This window comes from Cyprinodon tularosa, unplaced genomic scaffold (assembly GCF_016077235.1).
Source record: "Cyprinodon tularosa strain WSP-4 unplaced genomic scaffold, ASM1607723v1 ctg728, whole genome shotgun sequence".
NCBI classification, from domain to species: domain Eukaryota; kingdom Metazoa; phylum Chordata; class Actinopteri; order Cyprinodontiformes; family Cyprinodontidae; genus Cyprinodon; species Cyprinodon tularosa.
In genome coordinates, this window is record NW_024039483.1 from 156,981 (window position 1) to 178,667 (window position 21,687).

A 21,687-nucleotide genomic window follows, 5' to 3' on the forward strand; every position below is an offset into this window, starting at 1 on the left:
GAGACGTCTGACAAACGGCACCAATCAACAGACATCTGATGGTCTATAATGCTTCTAGAATCATTCTGCCTCTCAAATACAAAATGCAGTTTGCGTTGCTTAAACAGACATATTTATCGTGTTTACAAAGGCAGCACACCCTGATAATGTGCACATTTCACATCTGAAGTGCTCAGCAAATACACAAAGACCTTTCTAAGATTTGAGTCAATGTTTATTTTCATTTTCAAAATACCACAAGCTGCTTTTTTATAAGATGCAGCAATAAGCACATTTAATCCTCAGTCATGATGCCCACTACAGAACTGATCCTGACCCTTAGAGAGATAGTGAACGACTGTAGCTCAGCAAAAACTCGATATGAAGAGGGCTTTACAAGAGAACATGGGGAACATCAGAGGGAAGTAGGCGGTCATTAAATTTGGACTACCGCTGACCTAGATGTTTGTTCTGTTCAGGCTGGGTGTAGGGCCATGGGCCCCCCTGGGCTATAAGCACTTTGCTCACACCATGGTAAATACATGCCCCCCCCACTTTGAGAACCACCAATATCAACTATGCTAGGCCTGAATGCATACATGATAAACAGTTAAATTTTTGCCCCATCTGCCCATATGACATTCTCCTGAAGCTTTTTGGCTTGTCAACATGTACTTTGGAAAATGCTAGTTTTTATTCTTTTATCAGGGATGTCCCAATCCCATATTATTGTCATATCAGTCCGATATTAGTTCAAAACTTAATATCAGATTTTATCAGCTGGCATCTTAGATCTCCAATATTTTCATGCTAATAAAAACGCTCTGCTGGTGTTAAAGTTTCTGTAACTCACTGGGTAATTTTACATGGGTCATTTGCTTTCATACCTTTTGTTGTTGACCTTTGTTCCATGTTTTAATTTTACTTGACCAAGCCTTTTCTAACTTTCTGCAGTTTAAAACAAGTGATAAAAGTTGTTATGATTTGTGCTACTATTCTATTGGGTCAATAGCAAATAGTGGCAATGTTGATATCATATTGGAAATTAAAAAGTTGGATTTGGACACCCCTATTTTTTATGAATTGTTTCCAACAATTGTGACCTCCTTGGTCTTCTCTCATTAAGTGCACTTTGGATCGCCGAATGTTACAATCTGACTGATGTATATTGAGCATGAAGTTCCCTTTTAATCTCTTTAGAATTTTTTCTGGGCTCTTTTGTTTCCATTCATATGAGCTGTTTCTTTGATTTATCATAAATGTTCCCCCTGCAGCTAAATCCAGGGAGATTGGTTACAGTCCAATGAATATTAAATTTCTGAATAATATGTGCTGCTCTGGTCACACAAGCATCAAGCTGCTTGTCAATAAATTGCTTTCTAATCTCCAGAGGAAACGCTTTCCTTCACTTCCTCTGGTCCATGTTTTTTTTTTTTTTTTTTTTTTTTTTTTTTTTTTTTTTTACAGTGTCCTGTCTGGCAAGGTGGCAATAAGAATAATTGTCTTGATGCCAAAAGGAGCCCAACAGATTTTACTTTCACAAGTGTAGCGGTATCGCAATTGCCATACCGCTCCACTTGTTTCATGTATATAAATTGCTTTATTATAATTATGCAGGGAGTTTTACAGTTCATATGGACACTGCAATGTAAGTAGAGCAGAAAAACAGAAGAAGAAGAAGGAAAAAGAAAAAGAAAAAAACAGGACAAAAGATGAAAGAAAGAGGAGATAGGAAGGAGACAATGACAAAACATTTTCAGTCTGCTTCAACACCTGTAATGAGATGGAGAAAAAAAAAAAAAAAAAAGAAAAAAGAACAGCACAACCAAAAAACATGGTACGAGATATACAATAAAGCAAACACCTTGAAACTATCACTAAAGTAATATTATTAAGTCTGACATGTACTCTGTGTTACCTGAAGATATGAATGTGGGGTTTCTGTTTGGAAGTGAATCTCTAAGTACCTGAAGCCTAGCACCTGTAGTTGTTTGTGAGGGTGAACTTGTGCATGTAAAGTTTTAACCATAGAAAAAAATGCTCAATAGTGGTTGTGGAGAGCCGGAGAGGCACACCCCCCAGAGCACTGAGTCCAGCGCCGGGAGACCCAAAGCCCCAGGCGCCCAAGGGGACCCCAGAAGCGAAGGCACCAAGGCGGGGCCAGCCCCGGAAATCAGACCCCACCAAGGCAGGAGGAGAGACAGCCACGAGGAAGCCCCCCAGCCACCGCCATGCCGGCGCCCCGGGGAGCCGCGGGGACGAGTCCGCGGGCCCCGCCGGCAGCCGGCCACCCCGAAGTAGGGCCGGGCGCCGAACACCAGCCTCCCCACGGCGCCGACCGAAACGCCCCAGCCCCACAGAGCACCGAAACACGCCCCGCCCCCCCCGCACCAAGCCCCGGCGACCGGCCGCAACACCCACCGCGACCGCACCACCCAGGAAAACACTAAGACGGCCCCGCCCCCGGCCGGGGCCCATGCGCATCCGCCGCGAACCGGCCACGAGCGCCGCGGGACCCCCCCCAAAACGCCCCCCCCGGCCAAAAGCGCAGCCCCACCCCACCAAGACCGATGCCAACAGCACGCAACGAAACACACCGCGCACAGAATCAGCCCGAGAGCAGAAAAGCCGCCCGGCGCAAAACCGCAAGAGGAGCAGACCGCAACCGGCGCAACCACCCCCCCCCAGCAGCCCGAGGGGCAGCACAAAGCCAGAGCGGAGCGAACCGCGCCGCCCCCCCCACCGGACGATGCCAAAGCAGCCCAGCCACGTCCGCCACCCCCCCCCGCAGCCCGCACCAGGCCCCGACACGCGGCCAGAGCAGCTCCGCCGCCCCGGCCCCCCACCACGCGCCGGTCATAGCCACCCCAGGCCCACACCCGCCCCGCAGCCCCACCCGCCGCGATCAGTGGGAACAGAGCAGCCCCGCCATGCCTCCAGGAGGGAAAACCCACCCGAATACCCAGCCAGCGCAGCCAGCCCGCCCAGACCGGCCCCCCAACACTACCCCCGCCGGAGCCGCCCGGACCCCCACACACCAGCGGCGCGCCGCCAGCAGGACCCCCACCCAGCAGGCCCGCCTGCCCCCCGAGAAAACAGACATGCCAAACCCCCCAAAGAAAAAAAGAGAAAAAAAAAAAAAAAAAAAAAAAAAAAGGGGCCCCCACAATGCGACAGCGGACACCAGACACCGACCCGCCCGCAACCGCTCCCCCCCACTGTGGAAGAGAAAAAAAAAAAAAAAAAAAAAAAAAAAAAATAACAAAAAAATAGGTAAATAAATAAATTTATTAATAATTACAATTAAAATAAATAGGCAAGAGGAGAAGTGCGAGCGGAAAAACCGGAGCCCAAAACAGGACCCAAGACCCGCACCCCACCATGCCGCGCAGCTCCCCCCCTCCCCGAACCGATACCACAGAACCGGCATAGGAAAGAAACACCGCCCAGGAACCGGCATCGTAGCGAAGGCACCGGCACCGACCCCGAAAATCCCCGAACAACACCCAGCCCCACCCCGAAGCGGATCCAGTCCCAGGCCCCAGGGATCCGAGGCCCCAAGGGCACCCCACCCCCAGACAGGAGCCCCAGCAAAGCCCCGGCCAGCCGGGGCCAGTGGAGAGGCCGCCAGGAATGAGCCAGCAGTCCCCCGGGCATCCACCCCCAGCTCCACCAGTGCACCGGTGAGCCCCTGACGCCAGCCAGCGGAGGGAGAGCAGGACGGGGGGAATGGGCTCCGCACTTAGCGGAGACTTGAGATGTATTTGGGAGAGGGTGCGGTTGAGACCCCAACCTGGGAAAGAAAAAAAAAAAAAAAAAAAAAAAAAAAAAAAAAAAAAAAAACACACCATCTCAATCATGCCTTCCCTCCCTAGTGCCCCCACTCGTACCACAGGAAGAAAAAAAAAAAAAAAAAAAAAAAAAACACACCATCTCAATCATGCCTTCCCTCCCTAGTGCCCCCACTCGTACCACAGGAAAAAAAAAAAAAAAAAAAAAAAAAAAAAAATTGAATAAAATAATAATAATAATAAATAAAGAAAATAACAACGCAGACACACATTCACACATAACACTCACATCCAATAATACCAGGACCAAAAACCCGGTGACACCGGTGGTCGGTCCCGGGACTATCGGATGACCTCTGGTCCATGTTGAGTGCAGTACACACCATGATACCAAACAGCACAGTGACTACCTGTGGACCTATATGCCCTTTGACTGTTTAGAAGACTATAGACACCTGTGATTGTGGAAACGCCTTGATTTGGTCACATTATCTTCCATCTTTTCTAGAGTGCCATATTTTTTGTCCAGGGTGTTTCATGAGTTTATTTTAACATAGTTGAAAAGCAATGTCCGTCTTTCGTTTGTTTATTTCTAATGGAAGTGTTATTTATTATTACTTTTGCCAGATTCAAGTTATTTCTGTGAAAATTGACAGAAGTTTTTTATTTCAAAGAGGGACAATGACAATTTTGTCCACATGTATACATCATTAAAAGATCTGGGGAGTTGGGGGTGTTGGCCAGGTGGGTTAGAGCAGTGCGCTTGTGCTCTCAGAAGGTTGCAAGTAGCTGGTTTGACCCCCACAGCCTCCACTGAGTTCCTCAGAAAGACCCTTAACCCCACACTGCTCCCCAGGGGCCACACAATGGCAGCTCACTGCTCTCCAAGGGGATGGGTTAAATGCAGAGGTCAATTTCTCCAATTTGAGATCAATAAAGTTCAGTTATTATTATCTTTTCAGGTTGGTTTTTGACCTCTCTTGTCACTTGAGGTTGAGCCCAGTGGGTTGGAGCCTTTATATTGGGCTGCTTGCTTTAAGGTTCCAGCACAGTGATGCTAAAAGCTGGTCCTGCTGAGGCGGCAAACAACAATATGTTCATCTATGAAGGTGTATATCTTAGTCTGTTGCTTTTATGCCCAAAAGTGGACCTAAGGTGACGTTTGCATATACCAGCACACACTGTTAAACCCCCTTGGCAACACTGAGGCAGTTTTTTCAGACATGTATTACAGAACTAAGAAAATCTCACATCAAATGTAAACACAGAATACAGCAACTTTAATATAACCCTAAAAATCTGGTCCATACAGTTTAAACACAGGAACATTTTATTTTGGGCTGAGTTATGCATTGAGCTCTGTCAGGGCACATTTAGTTCATGCCTGCCATATTAAGATAGATTTTCATTGATTTTATCTCAAACACTGGAGGATAAAATGGAAAAGCAAATTTGTCTAAATTAGTTAGAATATAATTAATTTCATCTCAACCCAGTTTCATCTTCTGATTGGATTTAAGAGTGCTTTAGCGGTTAACAATACTCACATACTTTCTACACATAAATATTGTCTCAATATATGCAAATAAAATATGCAGGGATTTTGCACCACTTTTACTGCTGACTCCAATAGCTTGCTTTATCAGTGGACCTTTAAAAAATGTGGTATCAAGGTTTATATAAAGTAAATAAATAACACTGGTTTATGGAAGACAAATGGCACATGCAAGTTTTTTTCTCAGCGAGGTTCTGACATGAAGAGGGAAACTGATGAAGGAACAATTAGAGACACAGCTGGAGCATCACAGCATCATTTCAAATCTCCTATGTGGAGCACAGTCACAAATATTTTGGCGAAATATAGGAGGGGAAAACTTTTTTTTATCTAAATCATTGTAGAAAACACTTAATAAGCTATACTTTTTCAGAACAAAAGAGGAAAGATTTGATATGACTGAAGAGGAAGTGATGAGGCACCTCCCTGGAAATGTAACTCATTTGTCAAATCACCACCTCCAAGGACTCCGCCTTTGCAGTCTCTAAGTCATTTACTTCTCTCATTTTGCAGCTGGTCATATCCACACCTCTTGGAATCACTCCCTCAGCCACTGTATAATGCTGATACTGCACTAGTGCTTAAGACAGATGGACTCAGCAGTCATTTTCTCATTTCTGCTGCACAGTCATGTAAGTTTTACAGTTGCTCTACTTTATTTTAATCCCAATAAAGCAAATCCTTTATAGTCCTTTCATTATCCAACTCTTGTACATAGAAACTGGCAAAAAAAAAAGATGTAAAACAATTGACAGGTTCAAAAACATGAGCTTTCAGGCGTATCTCATCAACCCCATTTTCTGTCACATTGCTTTTTTAAATACCGTAGTAACTTACTTTTGTGGAGAACAGCTCAGGAAAACTAGGGCATTTAGTGCAAAACATTACATCATGATGAGGAGTGGTGCTCCTGATAAAATGAATTTGTCAAATCTTCAAAGCAAAATAGGAGAAAATCTAATAAATTCAATTCAATTCAGTTTACTTATTTAGCACCAATTCAGAACTCATGTCATCTCAAGACACTTTATAGAGACAATTCAGCAAGACCATAGAAAGCAAGCCAGGATCTCAGAGAATGATTAATAAACTCATGGTTTTTTATCAATAGGGAGTTGCATGGTGTTAAATCTGCATGGATGAAATAAAACACATAAAAAATGTACATAGAGAGTAGTTTATGTAGCCATGTTTTAAATTAAACTATATTTATTACGCTTCTGCACTTTTGGCAGAATTTGGCCTTAAGACCAAATGAATAACAAAAAAATACCAAAACAAACTCTAATATAAAATAAATATGAAATATATATAATATTTATAATAAATATAGTATTTGGTCTCTATCAAAAAATAAAATAAAAAAATTACTTGGACATGTTAAACAAATCTTACAAAACATAGAGACATGCAATAGAACCGCTTAACCTACAGATACACATGTTGTTGGCATTTTTGATCAAATTATAGAAAATATAAAAAAATTTTTGCTGCTAAAAGAGGATCTTCTAGATATTTGAGAGTGGATAAATACCAATCATCTGTTTCAAGTGCATTTATTACCCTATCCTGAAGCGGCCACTGTCATGCCTCAGCTTTAGGAGTAAAATCGAAGGTCGAGAAGTGATGACATATTAGCCAAGGGAGAACAAGGGAGTTTTTTTTCTAGATGTCCGAGGAGCTTTCTTAGATTTCTTTGTCGATTTGTTGCTGCACCTTTCCATATAAGGAAGAAACACTGAAGGTCAAATTAAAATGGTTTGAACTCAGAGAACAGAGTACTTGTGCCCAGAAAGTTTATCACACAATGGCGATATAGATACTTCTAAAGTTGGATTGGAGAGGGAAAGGTTGTGAAGATATAGGAGACAGGATTTGTCCTTATATTGACTACAACTTGAAGTTAAAAAAACAACAACTAAGCAATCATGCTGCTTGGCTTTCTTCGATCCATGGTGAAGACAAACTGCCTTACTTTTGTCACCAGTGAGATGGAGAGAGACAGAGACTTCTTTGAGAGCCAGGGGATGGGGTTTGAAGAGTCTCAAGGGGAAATTGAATTGAAGGCTTCTAAAAATGGATCATATCTGCTGAAAACTGGTAACAAATATGAAATTGAACCCCAGCCAGGGAGAATGTGTTGCATGCACTTAAGGTATAGAGGACAATCTTTTTTTTCCGGGTGGATCATTGTCAATCATTCTGGTGATGTGTTTACGTAAGGCCGTCCTATGTGCTCGTCCACATTTTAACTTACCGGTGGTGAGTCTGACATAGTGGAAAAATTGCAAATCTTCTTTTGGAAAGTAAGCTTGTATGACTGATGCAAACTTTTAAAATTTTCCCAAAAATCCTAAACAATACCTTTCATGATGGGAATTACATGGTGAATGCAGATCTATCTATAAGAAAATATCCAAGAAGTAAGCTGCTGCATAGATGACTGAAAAGGTAAGAGACGAGAAAATTAAACCCAATGTTCACTTTAAGGGGCCAGGAAATCCAGGATGTTGGGTATAGGCAAAATCCTAATATAAAGGCTTTAAAAACGAATTTAATATTGCAACAATCTTCATACAACCATTTTAGACTGATGATCTACCACAGACCTCTCGGACCTTTAGAGCACCAAGAATGAAGCTGACGAGAGATGATGGGGAGACTCTTTAGAAAACAGCAAAGCTGCACAAGGTTACCGAGCTTCCCCAATGTGAGACAGTTTGTTGTTAAAAGGCAAAGTGGGAAATGTTGAAGATCCCCAATCAGACTGAGGGTCCAACGGTATCTTTTCTTCCAAAAGAGATGGAGCGACGTATAAAAGTTTTGACCTTCAAAAGCATTTGTCTTTCTCTCTTCTTTTTTCATTACAGATTAAACTTACAAGTCTAAGATGGTTAAACAAATGATAACATAAGACAGACTTGACATGAGAAAAATAAATGATTTTTTGAGGGGAACAGAGCCAATCTAAACCAAATGGACCATATGTGACCCATAATTTCTGATCCATGTTAGAACCTGAAGCCGAAGGATCAGTTTGTTGGAGATCGTAAGCTCAAGGACTGTGGTTAAGCAGCAGGACAGTCACCCATAGCAAATCTAAAGGTAGTATAGGTTTACTTTACAGCCTTTTGTTTTTTAAAGGAAGTTTTTTGTTTGCTTCATTTAATGTATATATCTTCATCTGATGTATTTCAGACACTGGTACTTTTTTGGAAAGCATATAATTCCTTCTTTCTCTCAGCGGAGCGATAACAAAAATCAAACCAATTTTCTTCATGTATTCCTCTAAGAGTCTTTAATCTGTAATGCATTTTATGCCCAATGGAAATAAAAGGAGTGTGTTTTCATATTCTAGCAGTAAAGTTAAGCTTTAATGCAATGTATGGACCTTTTTCTGGTCCTCGCTTTTTTTTCCCTTTTGGTCTAGGGGCTAGGTTTATGTCAGGGTGGGGTTAAGGCCAGAGAAAGGGTTAAAAATTAATTGAAATTAATGAGAGATCCCCAGTAAGTATTGAAGGTGAGTGTTAGTGAACTGATGTCTAGTCTTTGTATATGTTTGTTGCTGTGATGGATTGGAGATGTGTCCTGGATGTATCCCGCCTCTCGCCAAATGACTACTGGAAATGGAAACTGCTGCGCCTGTAAATACCAGATCAGTCATGGATGGATTGGTGGAGAATGTGTTCTAAGAAGGCTGTAGTACCTGGTTTAAACTACATAGATCGGAGGTATTTAACAGGGGGTCCACAGAGGTACTGCATGGGGGTCGCAAAAGTTTTGGTTAATTAGACTTGCAATTTTTTTCCACTAATTGAAATGAATTTAAATACACAATAACATTAATTCAACACACTGTAGTAAACAGATAAATGGAGGCAGAAGATGTCTTTGAGTCATCGATGCACACATTCAGCGACACACAGGAGCTCTTTTAAGCTGGGCACCGTTTCCTTCACAACACCTGTCCTATCAACCAGGAATCAGAATCAGAAATACTTTAATAATTCCAGGGTTTCGTTACATTACTCCACCTGTAATAGAGTGACTATAGGACCAGTTTGATATAACACAATTTGATACATTATATATAATATAATTAGTGGGTCCCCGCTCCATCTTGCCATCATTTTGGGGGTCCTTGGCCTGGGAAAACGTTAAACACCCCTGCCATAGATAGTTACTCTTGGTCTAAGATTGCTCCCCTGTTCACTGTAGGTTTGTCACTTATTCCCAAGTTTGATGAGTTAAATGCAGAGGACATATTTGAATTATAACCGCAATGACAATAATTTAAGATTATTTTTAAGAACCTAAGGCAATAAGGGATATTGCACATGTTCTAAGTCTTTAAAGGGATCCATGATTAGTTGAACATGTTCTCCTAACACATGACTTAAAACCCAATTACCTAAATATAAATATGTTTCAAAATATTTTTCACCCATAGAGGTCAGTTTTTTCTCCTGAGCAATGCATGCTGGGTTGATGACCCTGTTAGGTTCTACTAGACTGGAGCCTGCAGAGTAAATGCAGGAAGGCTAATATTAGCAAAGTTGTTTTTTTATCGTACTGAGTTTTATGAGCCATTATAACTGAGATGTTATGAGAAACGAAAAATTGTGTTCGGCTTGCGATTTACTGATTACTAAACTAACACCGTCAGACTTAGACTTGTGCCGTTCTAAGCGGCTTATTTTGTGTACTTGTCAGGAGCCATATCAAGCTGCTGCCTACAGGCGCAGCCATCTTTAAAGATATTGACTGGTTAGCATTAGCAGAAGATAACTTGAAATAAAAATCAGAATATAATGAACAAGGTCTTAAAGTGACAGTGAAGCATCACTCAGTTGTAACACATTGTTCTAATATATCTGCGGAAATGTTTTGAGTCCACTGTTAACCATAAATAGCCTCAATTAGAAACTGAAACTCTTTGTACCATAGCTATGTAGGTGGGACAACTGCTAGGATGCTAGCAGCTAGCTGAGGGTGTTTGTAGACCAGATATAGCTTCTTCTCAAAACAAGTCAGATTCTTTCTCAAGGTTGATTCATGACATGTTACTGTTAACCAAAGTGTTTATAACTTGTTTTTACTCTGACTACTTTCAAATGTTGTATGTAAGGGGGAACACATGCTGCCCAGGCATAACAGGGCTGAATACAGACCAATAAGGGCTGTATGATGACTTCTCATCATGCCGACTGAGTGAAATCCATCAATCTCCGTTTATTTAACTAGTGTGAATAGTTGAATACTTTTTTCCACTACAATATCAATCTATATAAATACCCATGTAAATATCATGTACAATAACCTTGTATAATAATGCTACAAAAACCATATATAGCTGTCATAAATATATAATAGCTGTCATGTTTGGCACATTCTTCTTCTTTGACTATTTGAGCTGATGTAACAAGTAAATGTCTCCGCTGTGAGATGAATAAAGTCAATATCAATCAATCAAAACAGAATCAAAAAGGTCACCATCCAGCTGTGCTAACCACTTGAACATGCTGGTGATGATTCTCAGTCTTGCAGGTCATAGTCATTCCAAAAAAGTAAATAAAACAATCCACTGGACTTAATTTCCAATCTTCAAACTTGGAAACAAATTCTAGTGGACTGTTATCTATTTTTTTTGGAATAACCACTGGAACAAATTGTATTCATGATTTTAGAAGCTTTTACACTTTTTTTTATTACAATTCCAACTCAAGATACGTTTCCCCATTAAGGTGCAAAACAGTTTCCTTTGAACATATCAGACACATCAGCATTATGAAGGATCCATTTTAAAACAGAATAATGGATTCTTCCATTATTCCTGCAGCACCTTCTGCAGCACGCGCTGATAGCTGAGTGTAACTCTTTATTTGATAAATCAAGCAGGTGCTCGACCTGCTGAATAAACTGCCTGTCTGTATCCTCTGACTAATTGAAGCTGACACTCATACTCCTATAATTAGCTCTCAGGTTCATGCTGGGCTAGTTAATTGAGTTTGATTTGCTCAGGTGGCTTTTGTCATTTTGCGCCAGTTTGACTCTTTTTACCGCCCAGTCATTTGGGTCATTTTTCTGATAAGCAGCTCAATATTTTCAAGAGGATGCTATAAGGCACAATGATCCACATGTGGTCTATTTAAACCATAATTACTTCTGATTTCATTAGAAGAGTTATTTCACAGGCAGTCTATGGCTTTAATCCTCCAAAGTTTTATTCTCATCATCACATTATTGTCAGCCCTATAGCTGAATTCTAACAGAGGCCTACATTCTGGTTTTATTTGGTCCATTTCTCATCTATAATATCTGTAACATTTTAGCAGGTGTGAATATTTCAATGTTTCTATTAATAATTTGGTTTGCTGGTGAAGCAATAATTGGAATATTTTGGTTTCCATCTCTATAATATCGGAGCTCATAGCATAAACAGCCAACATATAACCTGTAAAATAGAAATTGCCTCTCCGTAGCCGATAGGTTTAGAGCAAATATAATAAGAACTGCTCCCTGCTTTGATCATACATCTATTCTACCTGAATTTTAATATTTTATATCAAAAAGGGGGGTTGAAAAATCTTTGGGATGCTTAAATGGTAAAATCACAGTAAGTGTCTAAGTTTCGGATTTCATTTAGGTGTTCCAGCTAATATAATGTTAGCAAAGGCATCATCCAACCATCTATTTTCTGACATGCTTAATCTCAGTGGGGTCGCAAGGGGTGCTGGTGCCTATCTCCAGCTGTCTATGGGTAGAGGGCGGGGTACACCATGGACAAGTCGCCAGTCCATCACAGGACAAATAAACATTCACGCACACACTCACACCTAAGGAGAATTTAGAGAAGCCAATTAACCTAACAGGTATGTTTTTTGACTGTGGGAGGAAGCTGGAGTACCCGGGGAGAACCCACGCATGCTCATGCAGAAACACCCCAGGCCGGGAATCAAACCCAGAACCTTCTTGCTGCAAAGCAGCAGTGCTACCCACTGCATCACTGAGCAACCCCTAAAGGCATCAATCGAAGTGAAATAATATGTTGGTACCTTTAAAATATAAATAAAAAACATGGTAAACTTCATTATCTTATTTTGTACTTATCTCCACTCCAACAGGCTACAAAATATGCTTGCCTTTACCAACTTGGTGGTTTGCATCATAGCAAATTGCTCAACCTTAGGTTTGAATAGTGACATCTATACGCCACATGTCACACATCTGTCCATGGATGTTCAATCTGTTTAATATGAGGACTGGTGGAAAGCTTATTAGGAAGAGTACAGTGTTATTTTCTCTGCTATTCTTGCTTCTTCCCCGTTGCAGTTTGGGCCATTTATTATCAGACTGAGCTTGCTGATGTTGATCCTGAGCATTCCTTAAATTTCATTGCATCTTAGAGTTTTAGTATTTCTTATCCCTAAAACTAAAACCTCACCTCCTCCGTGGTTTACAGCAAAGATGGTGTTCTTCTCTTCAACAGCCGGATTTTTTTGTTGTTGTTGTTGTATTGTTGAAGATACAAAGTCATGTAATTGGTCATTTTAAAAATTATACACCCCAGTAACTAGTTCTGCATACATGAAACATTTTTATGACAGACTACAGCATCCTGCTAGCTGGCTGTTTTAAGTTGTTTATTTTGAGTCTGTTGTTAACCCTGTAACTGTTCGCATCACCTCCATAGAACGTATGTGGTACTTCCAAATTTGCAGCCTCATACTAGGTGTATTTGAGATGAGGAGCGCCTCGCCTGGAATGTGGATGAGAACTTCCTGCTTTGCTGATGGCTGGGGTTTAAAGTCTGGCATCACGTCTATGTTATGCAGCTTATTGACGGAAAATACATAATAAAAAATATAAAATAAACGTCCCTTTGTAGTCCTGTAGACTGTATTGATGAAGAGTCTCACAGTTAATTCTATTAAATGTATCTTGTTTAATTTACCTAATTTATTAATTGTTATAACCCTGCCCACAATCAGGAATTATCCTATCAATATAGCTACATGTTAGAACACAAAAGCATTAAATAATCAGCCAAGCATAGCTTAATATTTAATACATTGTTTTGCATGTTATTTATATAACATCCAGAACCAAATACTAGCAATAAACATGCCAACAATGTATTGTTCCAAGTTTGTACTCATGCATATTTTGAACTAATGAAAGTAAACTGAAAGAGTGGGAAGGACATGTGGGGGTGTTTTTATTTGCAAAACTTAGATCCAGTCATCTATTTGTTCACCGGTGACAGTAGGACATTTTCCCATCATGCAGTGCAGCCTTTGCAGTTGCTTTTGGTCAACTGCTACCTCAGACGGCTGATCTCTCTCTGACCTCTTGCGGTTTAAGTTGCTGACATGTTTCAGACCTCAGTTGCAGACGGGAGAAAGTCGGACAGAGATTTGCCCAGAGTGCACCGCACACAAGCCGATACTGGTCGGATCTCTGCAGGTCTTGTAATGAGCCAGTCAGAAGACCCAAAGTTTCAGCCAGAACACAGAATAATGATTTAAACAGTTTATTAAAAACTCAGGACATCAGGAGCACATCCACCGTGGGTCAGGGATTTCTAAGGAGGGAGATTTAGGTTAGTGGCTTGAAGGAGTTCAAATAATGAAAAGCATGAAACCAACAAAACCACTAACCTTAAAAGAGTCCTCCCTTCAGCAGCATGAATAGAGCAGATTTCTCCTTAAAACTGTTGTTGGGTGGCCAACAGTTGGGTGGCTTGGAGCACAGAGGCAGGAATTAGGTCCAGGAAGCCAGACTCAGGCTTTAGTGAACAGGGAGCTTGGCAGGAGGCAGAAGTCAAGAGGCAGAAACAGGGTCGTTGTCCAGAGGGCAGAGAAATCCAAAAGGGGCTAGGCAAAAAGGGAAAATCCGTGAAGCAAAGACTTGGTCAGGTAACTTTAAGTGCTGGATACTGCTTGCTAGTTGGTTTGCAATTATCTGGCCCTGTCTGCCTGCCACAGGCTGTCTTATAACTGCTTGAACACAGGTGAGAGACATTCTGCTGATTGCACTGCAGTGCAGCAGGCAGCAGCTGGAGATGATTGCTCACAGGGAGAGCAGAGCAGGCAGACAGGCCAGAATCATAACAGTACCCCCTCCTCAAGGTCCGGCTCCGGACGGACCACCAGGCTGATCAGGGTGGAGGTGGTGGAAGTCCCTGATGAGAGTCCGGTCAAGGATAAAACGGCCTGGAATCCAAGTCCGTTCCTCTGGTCCATATCCTTCCCAGTCCACCAGATATTGGACCCCCCGTCCCCGCCTCCTGGATCGGAGGATGCGGTGGACCGTGTAGATAGGGTCACCATCCAAAAACCGGGGCGGAGGAAGGGGGTCAGAGGTGGGCCCAAAGCGAGGTGGGACATAGGGCTTTAGACACATGGAATGTAGGTGTAATCCGCATAGACCGGGGTAACTGGAGACGGACAGCCACTGGGTTCACAACCTTGGCAATTGGGAAAGGGCCGATAAAGCGGGGTGCCAACTTACGGCATTCTACCCGCAGGGGAAGGTCCTTAGAGGACAACCAGACCTTCTGGCCCACCTGGTAATCGGGAGCGGGTAGACGATGGCGGTTGGCAGACCTGGACTGAACCCCAGACATCCTGATCATGGACCTCCTGGCCCTCCTCCAGATACGTTGACACCTGACGGGAGCGGCGTAGGCAGAGGGGACTTTGGCCTCCCTTTCTTGAATCGAGAACGTCGGTGGCTGAAAACCATAAACAACATAGAAGGGGGAAAGACCAGTGGTACAGGACGGGAGAGCGTTGATAGCCTGCTCCACCAATGGCAAGTTTTGAGACCATTTGGTTGGGTCAGACTCACAGAGAATGCGAAGCTAGGTTTCGATCTCTTGGTTGGCCCTCTCCGTCTGTCCATCAGTCTGTGGGTGGAAACCAGAAGATAAACTGACAGAGATGTTCATGGCTTTGTCAAGCTGCTGCCTTCCTTTGTGAAGCAGGAAAAAGACTGATACAAAGTGAATCCAGTAGAACTTTTTACTACTTTCAGAGGTGTCAAGTACACTTAAGTACACTTTTTAAGATCAGTACTTTACTCCATTACTTATTTTTCCTCCTACTTTTGACTTCTACTCATTACATTTTAACACAAGTATTTTTACTTTCTATTCCTTACATTTTTAAAACAAATGTTACTCGTTACTCTTGGCTTCGGTTTAAAGCACAGGTCAGGGATTAGCGGACTGCGATGGTATGAACAACATTAAATCCAAAGATTTTGTCCGAGGTAAAGCTGATTTATTTGTTGTAGTCTCATGTTATTCACACACAACAATAAACAGCGATTAGCCGACGTGGGTTTTAAAACTGCAAAGCTTTGTCTTCAGCTGAAAATCAAACGGGCATCTACACAGACCAGTGTGATGCATTCGCGAGCGTCAGACAGCTATGGTGCATTCAAGAGGATGGGACATTTCATACTTACAAGGAAAGAGACATAAACGGAACAGAACTTAACTCATACAATAATGTATTTATTCAGAAACAGTGTGGGCTTTCTTATAATACTGAATGCTCTATAACTGTATTTCTGTTATTTTTTGATTATGCACATCTGGTGGCTTTTTATTCTAAAAAATATATAATATTACAGCGACAAATTATCAAAGTTTTTGAAAAGCCTGTTTAAAAGCTCCAAATGAGGCTTCAGATCGTACAGCGACAATTGCGCTGTCATTGTTTTACAGGGCAGAATTTGCATTTGCTGACTCTTGTCCTTTAACTACTGATGGATATACAGGAATATAGTCATACAAGTGTAAACTCCTCTCAGATAGAACAGGATGCACTATTTGGCAATTTCTATTTTTATTTTTTTAATCTTTTTTTTTTTATTCAATGCATAACATGAATGCATAAATACGTCATTTTATTTCAGTGTTAAATTCTGTTTAAAGTAACAGATCATTAAAAATGTCTCCGGACATTTACTGGATGATTTTCTTTATTCAGACCCCACTGATTTTTTATTAGTTACCCCTGGTTTAATGTTTATAAATGTATATTTCATGCCATGGATGAGTCATGTAATGCAAACACTCATTGGTTAGCTAAAGGAAATCATCAGAAGCAAGCAGGTGTTCTTCAAACTGCAAACGTGAATTGTCTATGCCATGCTACAATGTCGGATTCAGAAAAACATGTCTAAATGTCTGAAAGGTCGGACACAGGCAAGAGCGTATCTAGATATGGAGTCGGAGACCAACAAGACCTCCCTCATCCTTGGCCCTATCTCAAAGAATTTTTGAAATAGTCGAAAAATTGAGCTTTCAATTCATATAGTGGCATCTGGCGTTTTTCTTAAAGGTTACTTTATACTTTTATACTTTAAGTAGTTTTTGGAGCACATACTTTTTCACTTTTACTTGAGTAAAGAGGTCAACTTGATACTTCAACTTTTACCAGAGTGTTTTTATACTGCAGTATCTATACGTCTACTTAAGTAACAAATGTGTGTACTTTTGACACCACTGCCTACTTTGAATGGGTGACAATAGTTGAATAAACTTTTGGCTCTCAGAATGGTATCGGTGCCCTATTTGTTGGTACTCGCCCATACAGATACCACCATATTAGTGCTGGATCGGGGACCCGCCCAATACTGGTATCGCTGCAACACTAGGGCTGACACATTTTTTTCTTTGTTTTTTTTGGACAAAAGACCTATGAACCTATAGGCCTATTTAAAATACAATAAAAATAATAAAATTAAATAGACTGAGATTCACTACTCTATTGTCATATACACTTCAGTGCACGCAAACAGGGTCTGTAACACACACATCATCAGTCTTCAGATAAATATATGCTCTATTAATTAAACTTCACAAAAACACTAAAACAAAATTGATTCGGTCAGCTGGCATGAACCTGTGTTCATGTTTATGTCACACGTGATTCTATTAGCTAAAAAATCCTTTTACACAAACCACAAGGAAATAATTATATTATTATACTATTCAAGAGTTATTGAACAGTTCTCTGTTTCACAAAGAACCTAAGATCAAAGTAGCACTCTAAAATACTATGATTACATTAAACTGCACAAATGGATATGAAAGTGAGCGGCAGCACCGTGCTCTTACGTTGAGCTATAGGCACGGTGCCCATGTTGAGCTGCGCTCTGAGGTCGTGTAGATAAAGTCTCTCATAAGAGCCCGAAATGCATTTCTGTGCCATATTTCCTCCTCATTCCTGTCATTAAATTTACTAGTCTGCTGCCATGAGTGGGATACAAATAATAATAAAATAAAAATAAAAGAAAGTCAAAATCATTTCCCAAAATATATTTATAAGAAATGTATAGATTGTGCAAAGTATTTTAAAATTTTTATTTTACCCCTCCTCTCGCCACTAGGGGGTGCTGCAGCACCCCCAATTCCCACAGCCATGATTGCAGGATTTAATAATTGATTTTAAATACAATTTACAATTCCTTTTTAATAATTCAATTTAAAATACTCATTTAGAAAACACTTTTCAGATTAGATTTCTAATAATAGCATGATTTAAATGTAAAATTTGGCTGTTTTTGTTTTTTTAGTGAGTCTCTTGGTCCTCCATACACGTGAAGTCAGCAGGGGGCCCCAAGGAGCCGCAAACACAGCCTATGCCTCGGGCTGGCTCTGATAGCAGGGTACAGTGCATTTCTTGGTGTGTCAGCACGTGGATCCTCCCGCCCTCCTCTGCATCTCTCCATCCTCTCCTCCAGAGCTCGGAGGCGCACAAAGACGCGCAGCAGCACAGCCTCGGTGTTTGTTTCCGCGCTTCCACAAGACAAATCGGGCTTATTGTAAATATCAATAAATGAATAAATCAAATAAAAAAATATAAAAGTGATTAAAGAGAACAGTCCTGTCTCCCCTCATGCCACCGATGAGGCTCCAAAGGAAGGGACATCTGTGATCGGACGGAGCGGCTTCTCCATGAACATGGCGCGCATCGGGGACGCAGACCCCTTCACCGCTGCGATACCCGCCACCAAAGTTGAGCTGACGGTGTCCTGCAGGTGAGTACAGCGCTGCTGCGCTCAGAGGAGATGTTTGGAAAGCTCAGCTGAGGGGATGGATGGAGGCTGAAGGCTGCAGAGGAACTCCCTGCGCGCTCCTCATCCTCATCTCTGTATTTAAGCTGCGGATGCATGGAAAGCGCCTCTGCTGTGAGAGCATCCTGGCAGTTTGCAAACACACCAACCACCAGCAGCTCTAAAGGAGCGCAAATTTTCTAGTTTGATGGAGCTGTGCTGCTGAAGCAGGGGTCAAGATTCAGGAGATATGATGGAAACCTTCATCAGCCTGAAATGTGTGGTTTAAGGAGGTGTTTGAGGCTCAACCAGGCTGTCAGAAACACAAAGCTGCTGCCAAAGGCTTCATGTGACTGAGAGTTTTCTTTAGAAATTGCCAGAGTGCCTGCTGGCTTTCCATTAATCAGCTGCTTGTGGAAAAAAATCATTAATTTACGACTTAGAGGAAAACTAGAAAAAATCTGAATAGAGGTTTCCTCACACACACAAAAACACATCATCTAATTAGATTAGATGCTCTTTTAAACTTCTATTTTTGATGTAAAGATGTAGTACAGTGCTAGGAATGAGAATCCTGATGCCTGTTCCATCCATGGACTACATGCAGTGAGCAAATTAAAACACAATCTCCCCACAAGGCTTTGCAATTTATTAAATCTGTTGTATATATTTTAATCTTGGTGTATTGGAAGATTTCATGGCTTCAAATGATTAAAAGCTGCAGTATACGGAGACTAAAGCATCATCCAGATCAAAGGGCTGCTTGAATGGAGTATTTGATTGGTTGCCATATATGAAGTACATATTGGATGGTCACAAAATGCCTGAGATAAATAAATATCACACAAGATTTTAAGTTATAAATGACAGAAACCGGGTCAGAATCTGCAAAGATCGGCAAAGACGGATGACAGTCAGGAAAATGTTGTTGAATCTTAGCATGTTGATTCTGAGCTGAACTTTCCTTATCGGGGTATTAAGTAGGGACTCACCTATTTATTTATAAATTAATCAATAACTCACCTATCGATTAATCTAAACTATCAGTAAATAAACTTTTTTAAATGAAAGCATTCTGTCACACATTTCAAATGAATTGCAAATGGTAAAACAATTTCATATTTAATTGAAGTATTGCATATATATTTTATCTTTATTTTTTATATATTATTTAGATTTTTAGTTTGTAATTAATTTCTGCTGTAAGCAGGTTATCATTATAGCCAGTTCCATGTTTGAGGATCTGTTTACCATTACTCTATGTCCCGATTCAAATACTAAATCATTGATAATTACATCAATATCTGATTAATCTGATAAATCACTTGTTTTTCTGATAGATTTTAATAATATTTATGCAAAATGAAGCAGAATGCGGTGTGCTATTGTCCCAACAAATCAGCCAGCTACCCCTAAATACAACAATAACATTATTTCATACCATAATTATTACAGTAGTACAGAGTAAAGGAAGTAGATTAAACATATATATATTTTTTATTCCATTTGATTTATTTTAAATGTAGGTTTTCATATTAAAATGGGCATTAGATTATTTCTGTATTTATAAATGATAAATTTGTATATTTAATATTTGAATCATGCATGTTAGACAAATAATTAAATGTTACATCTGCTTATTTCATGGTAACATTTTTGTTTCATAGCGTATTTTCCCCCTCCATATACGGCAGGAATCCCCACATGATGTGTTGTCCCAAAAGTCTTACTCATGTATAATAGCAATACCTTTAGATTCTTTTACTCACATAAAAGTAGAATAGTTAGAGTAAAGAAGGACTTTGCTTAATGTTGCTCAAGTTACTGAGTAACTGTTGCTTCTTTAACATCTGATTTAATATTTACATTTATGCCAGCAGACAGGGAATTACAATTCTGGTATTTTAAAGTTATGCAACAAAGTAAAAAATATAAATAGATAATATTGCAGAATAACGAATATGAACAAAATAAGTTATTTTTTCAAAATGAATTTATAAAACGATCCTTTGTGTATAAGTCAGCAAAGGATAAAGAACTTTGAGCTACATCTTCCTCGTGCTGGGGGGCGTAACCAGACAGTTCACTCAGTGAAGAGTAGCGATACTCTTACAAGAATAGTCGTTAAGTAGAAGGAAAAAGTACAGGAAAGCACAACTACTTCAAAAAGGATGTTTGTTTTTTTAATACAGTTTACTGAAGCAAATGTGACCAGTTATTGCCCACCTCTCCTAAATAAAACCTCGAGTCTTTGGAGCCGCCTGTAGGGATGTTTACAGTCTGTCAACAGTTAAGATATTAGATTCAATACTTTTAACCAAATCAAATGGATGATAAGGATCTGTCAGTAGCTGCACTAAAATATAAGCATATTATAGCTATGTTTTATAGTTTTTCTATTTATGTTTTCATTAAACTAATTCATAATTAGTATTATAAAATAAAAGGACTATGGTTCACTGTTCTCCAAGTACACCAGATAAAATTATTGTTTTTCATTAAACTCAATGAATCATTGTTTTATGATTTGGATTTCGACCAGAACAAACTATAAGCATTTTCCTTTCTTTTTTCCTTGAAATCAAATATTCCTAGAAACAGCTCCCTGAAAACAGCAGTTTGTAGATTTTGCATGTGATCTTTACAGAGCTGGCCAGTATATATATTTAATATAATAATAATAAAAAGATGAAAACAGTATCGCTACGGCTAGAGGTTAATGGATAATTTCCTGGCTGTTGTGTTTTAGTTTTCTTCCACTCACACTCTGCATAGTGGTGATGTGTATATAAGCATTGACTGATGCCAGAACTCACTAATAAGAGTGGAAGAGGAATCTACATCATGGGAAAGATGGGCCATGTATATATATATATATATATATATATATATATATATATATATATATATATATATATATATATATATATATATATATATATATATATATATATATATATATATAGGAAACTGCATGTTTTCCTATGCAGTAGACTGCAGCCCTATAGGATTAAAAGCATATGTTGTGTTTCTGTGAATATTTTATCCAAAACGGCATGTCGGCAAATATAAAATCAATACCAAGTTATGATTTTCTGAGATTGCCCACAGTTGTAAATAAACCTCAAAACCATAATATGCTCATATGGGGCTAGAAACAGAACATGTATTGTTGTTGTTGCATTTTATTGACTTATTTGGCTGAACTCAGGGACTGAAAGAGATATTCCTTCCACTCTTGGTTTGATCACTGTATCTCAGATCCAGGTTTTATGCTTTCATTCTCTATTT

The 21,687-nt window shown here is 40.2% G+C and overlaps 1 protein-coding gene across 1 annotated transcript in view; it reads left to right on the plus strand.

Moving 5' to 3' along the window:
* Nucleotides 1–18,053: 18,053 nt before the first annotated feature.
* LOC119772739 (copine-8-like) overlaps nt 18,054–21,687 on the plus strand; it is a gene marked incomplete at its 3' end in the record, with an annotated part of 159,445 nt that continues 155,811 nt past the window's right edge. Inside the window, exon 1 of the mRNA XM_038269334.1 lies at nt 18,054–18,381. Coding sequence (XP_038125262.1) covers nt 18,299–18,381 — 83 coding nt within the window. The remainder of the gene's footprint in view (nt 18,382–21,687) is intronic.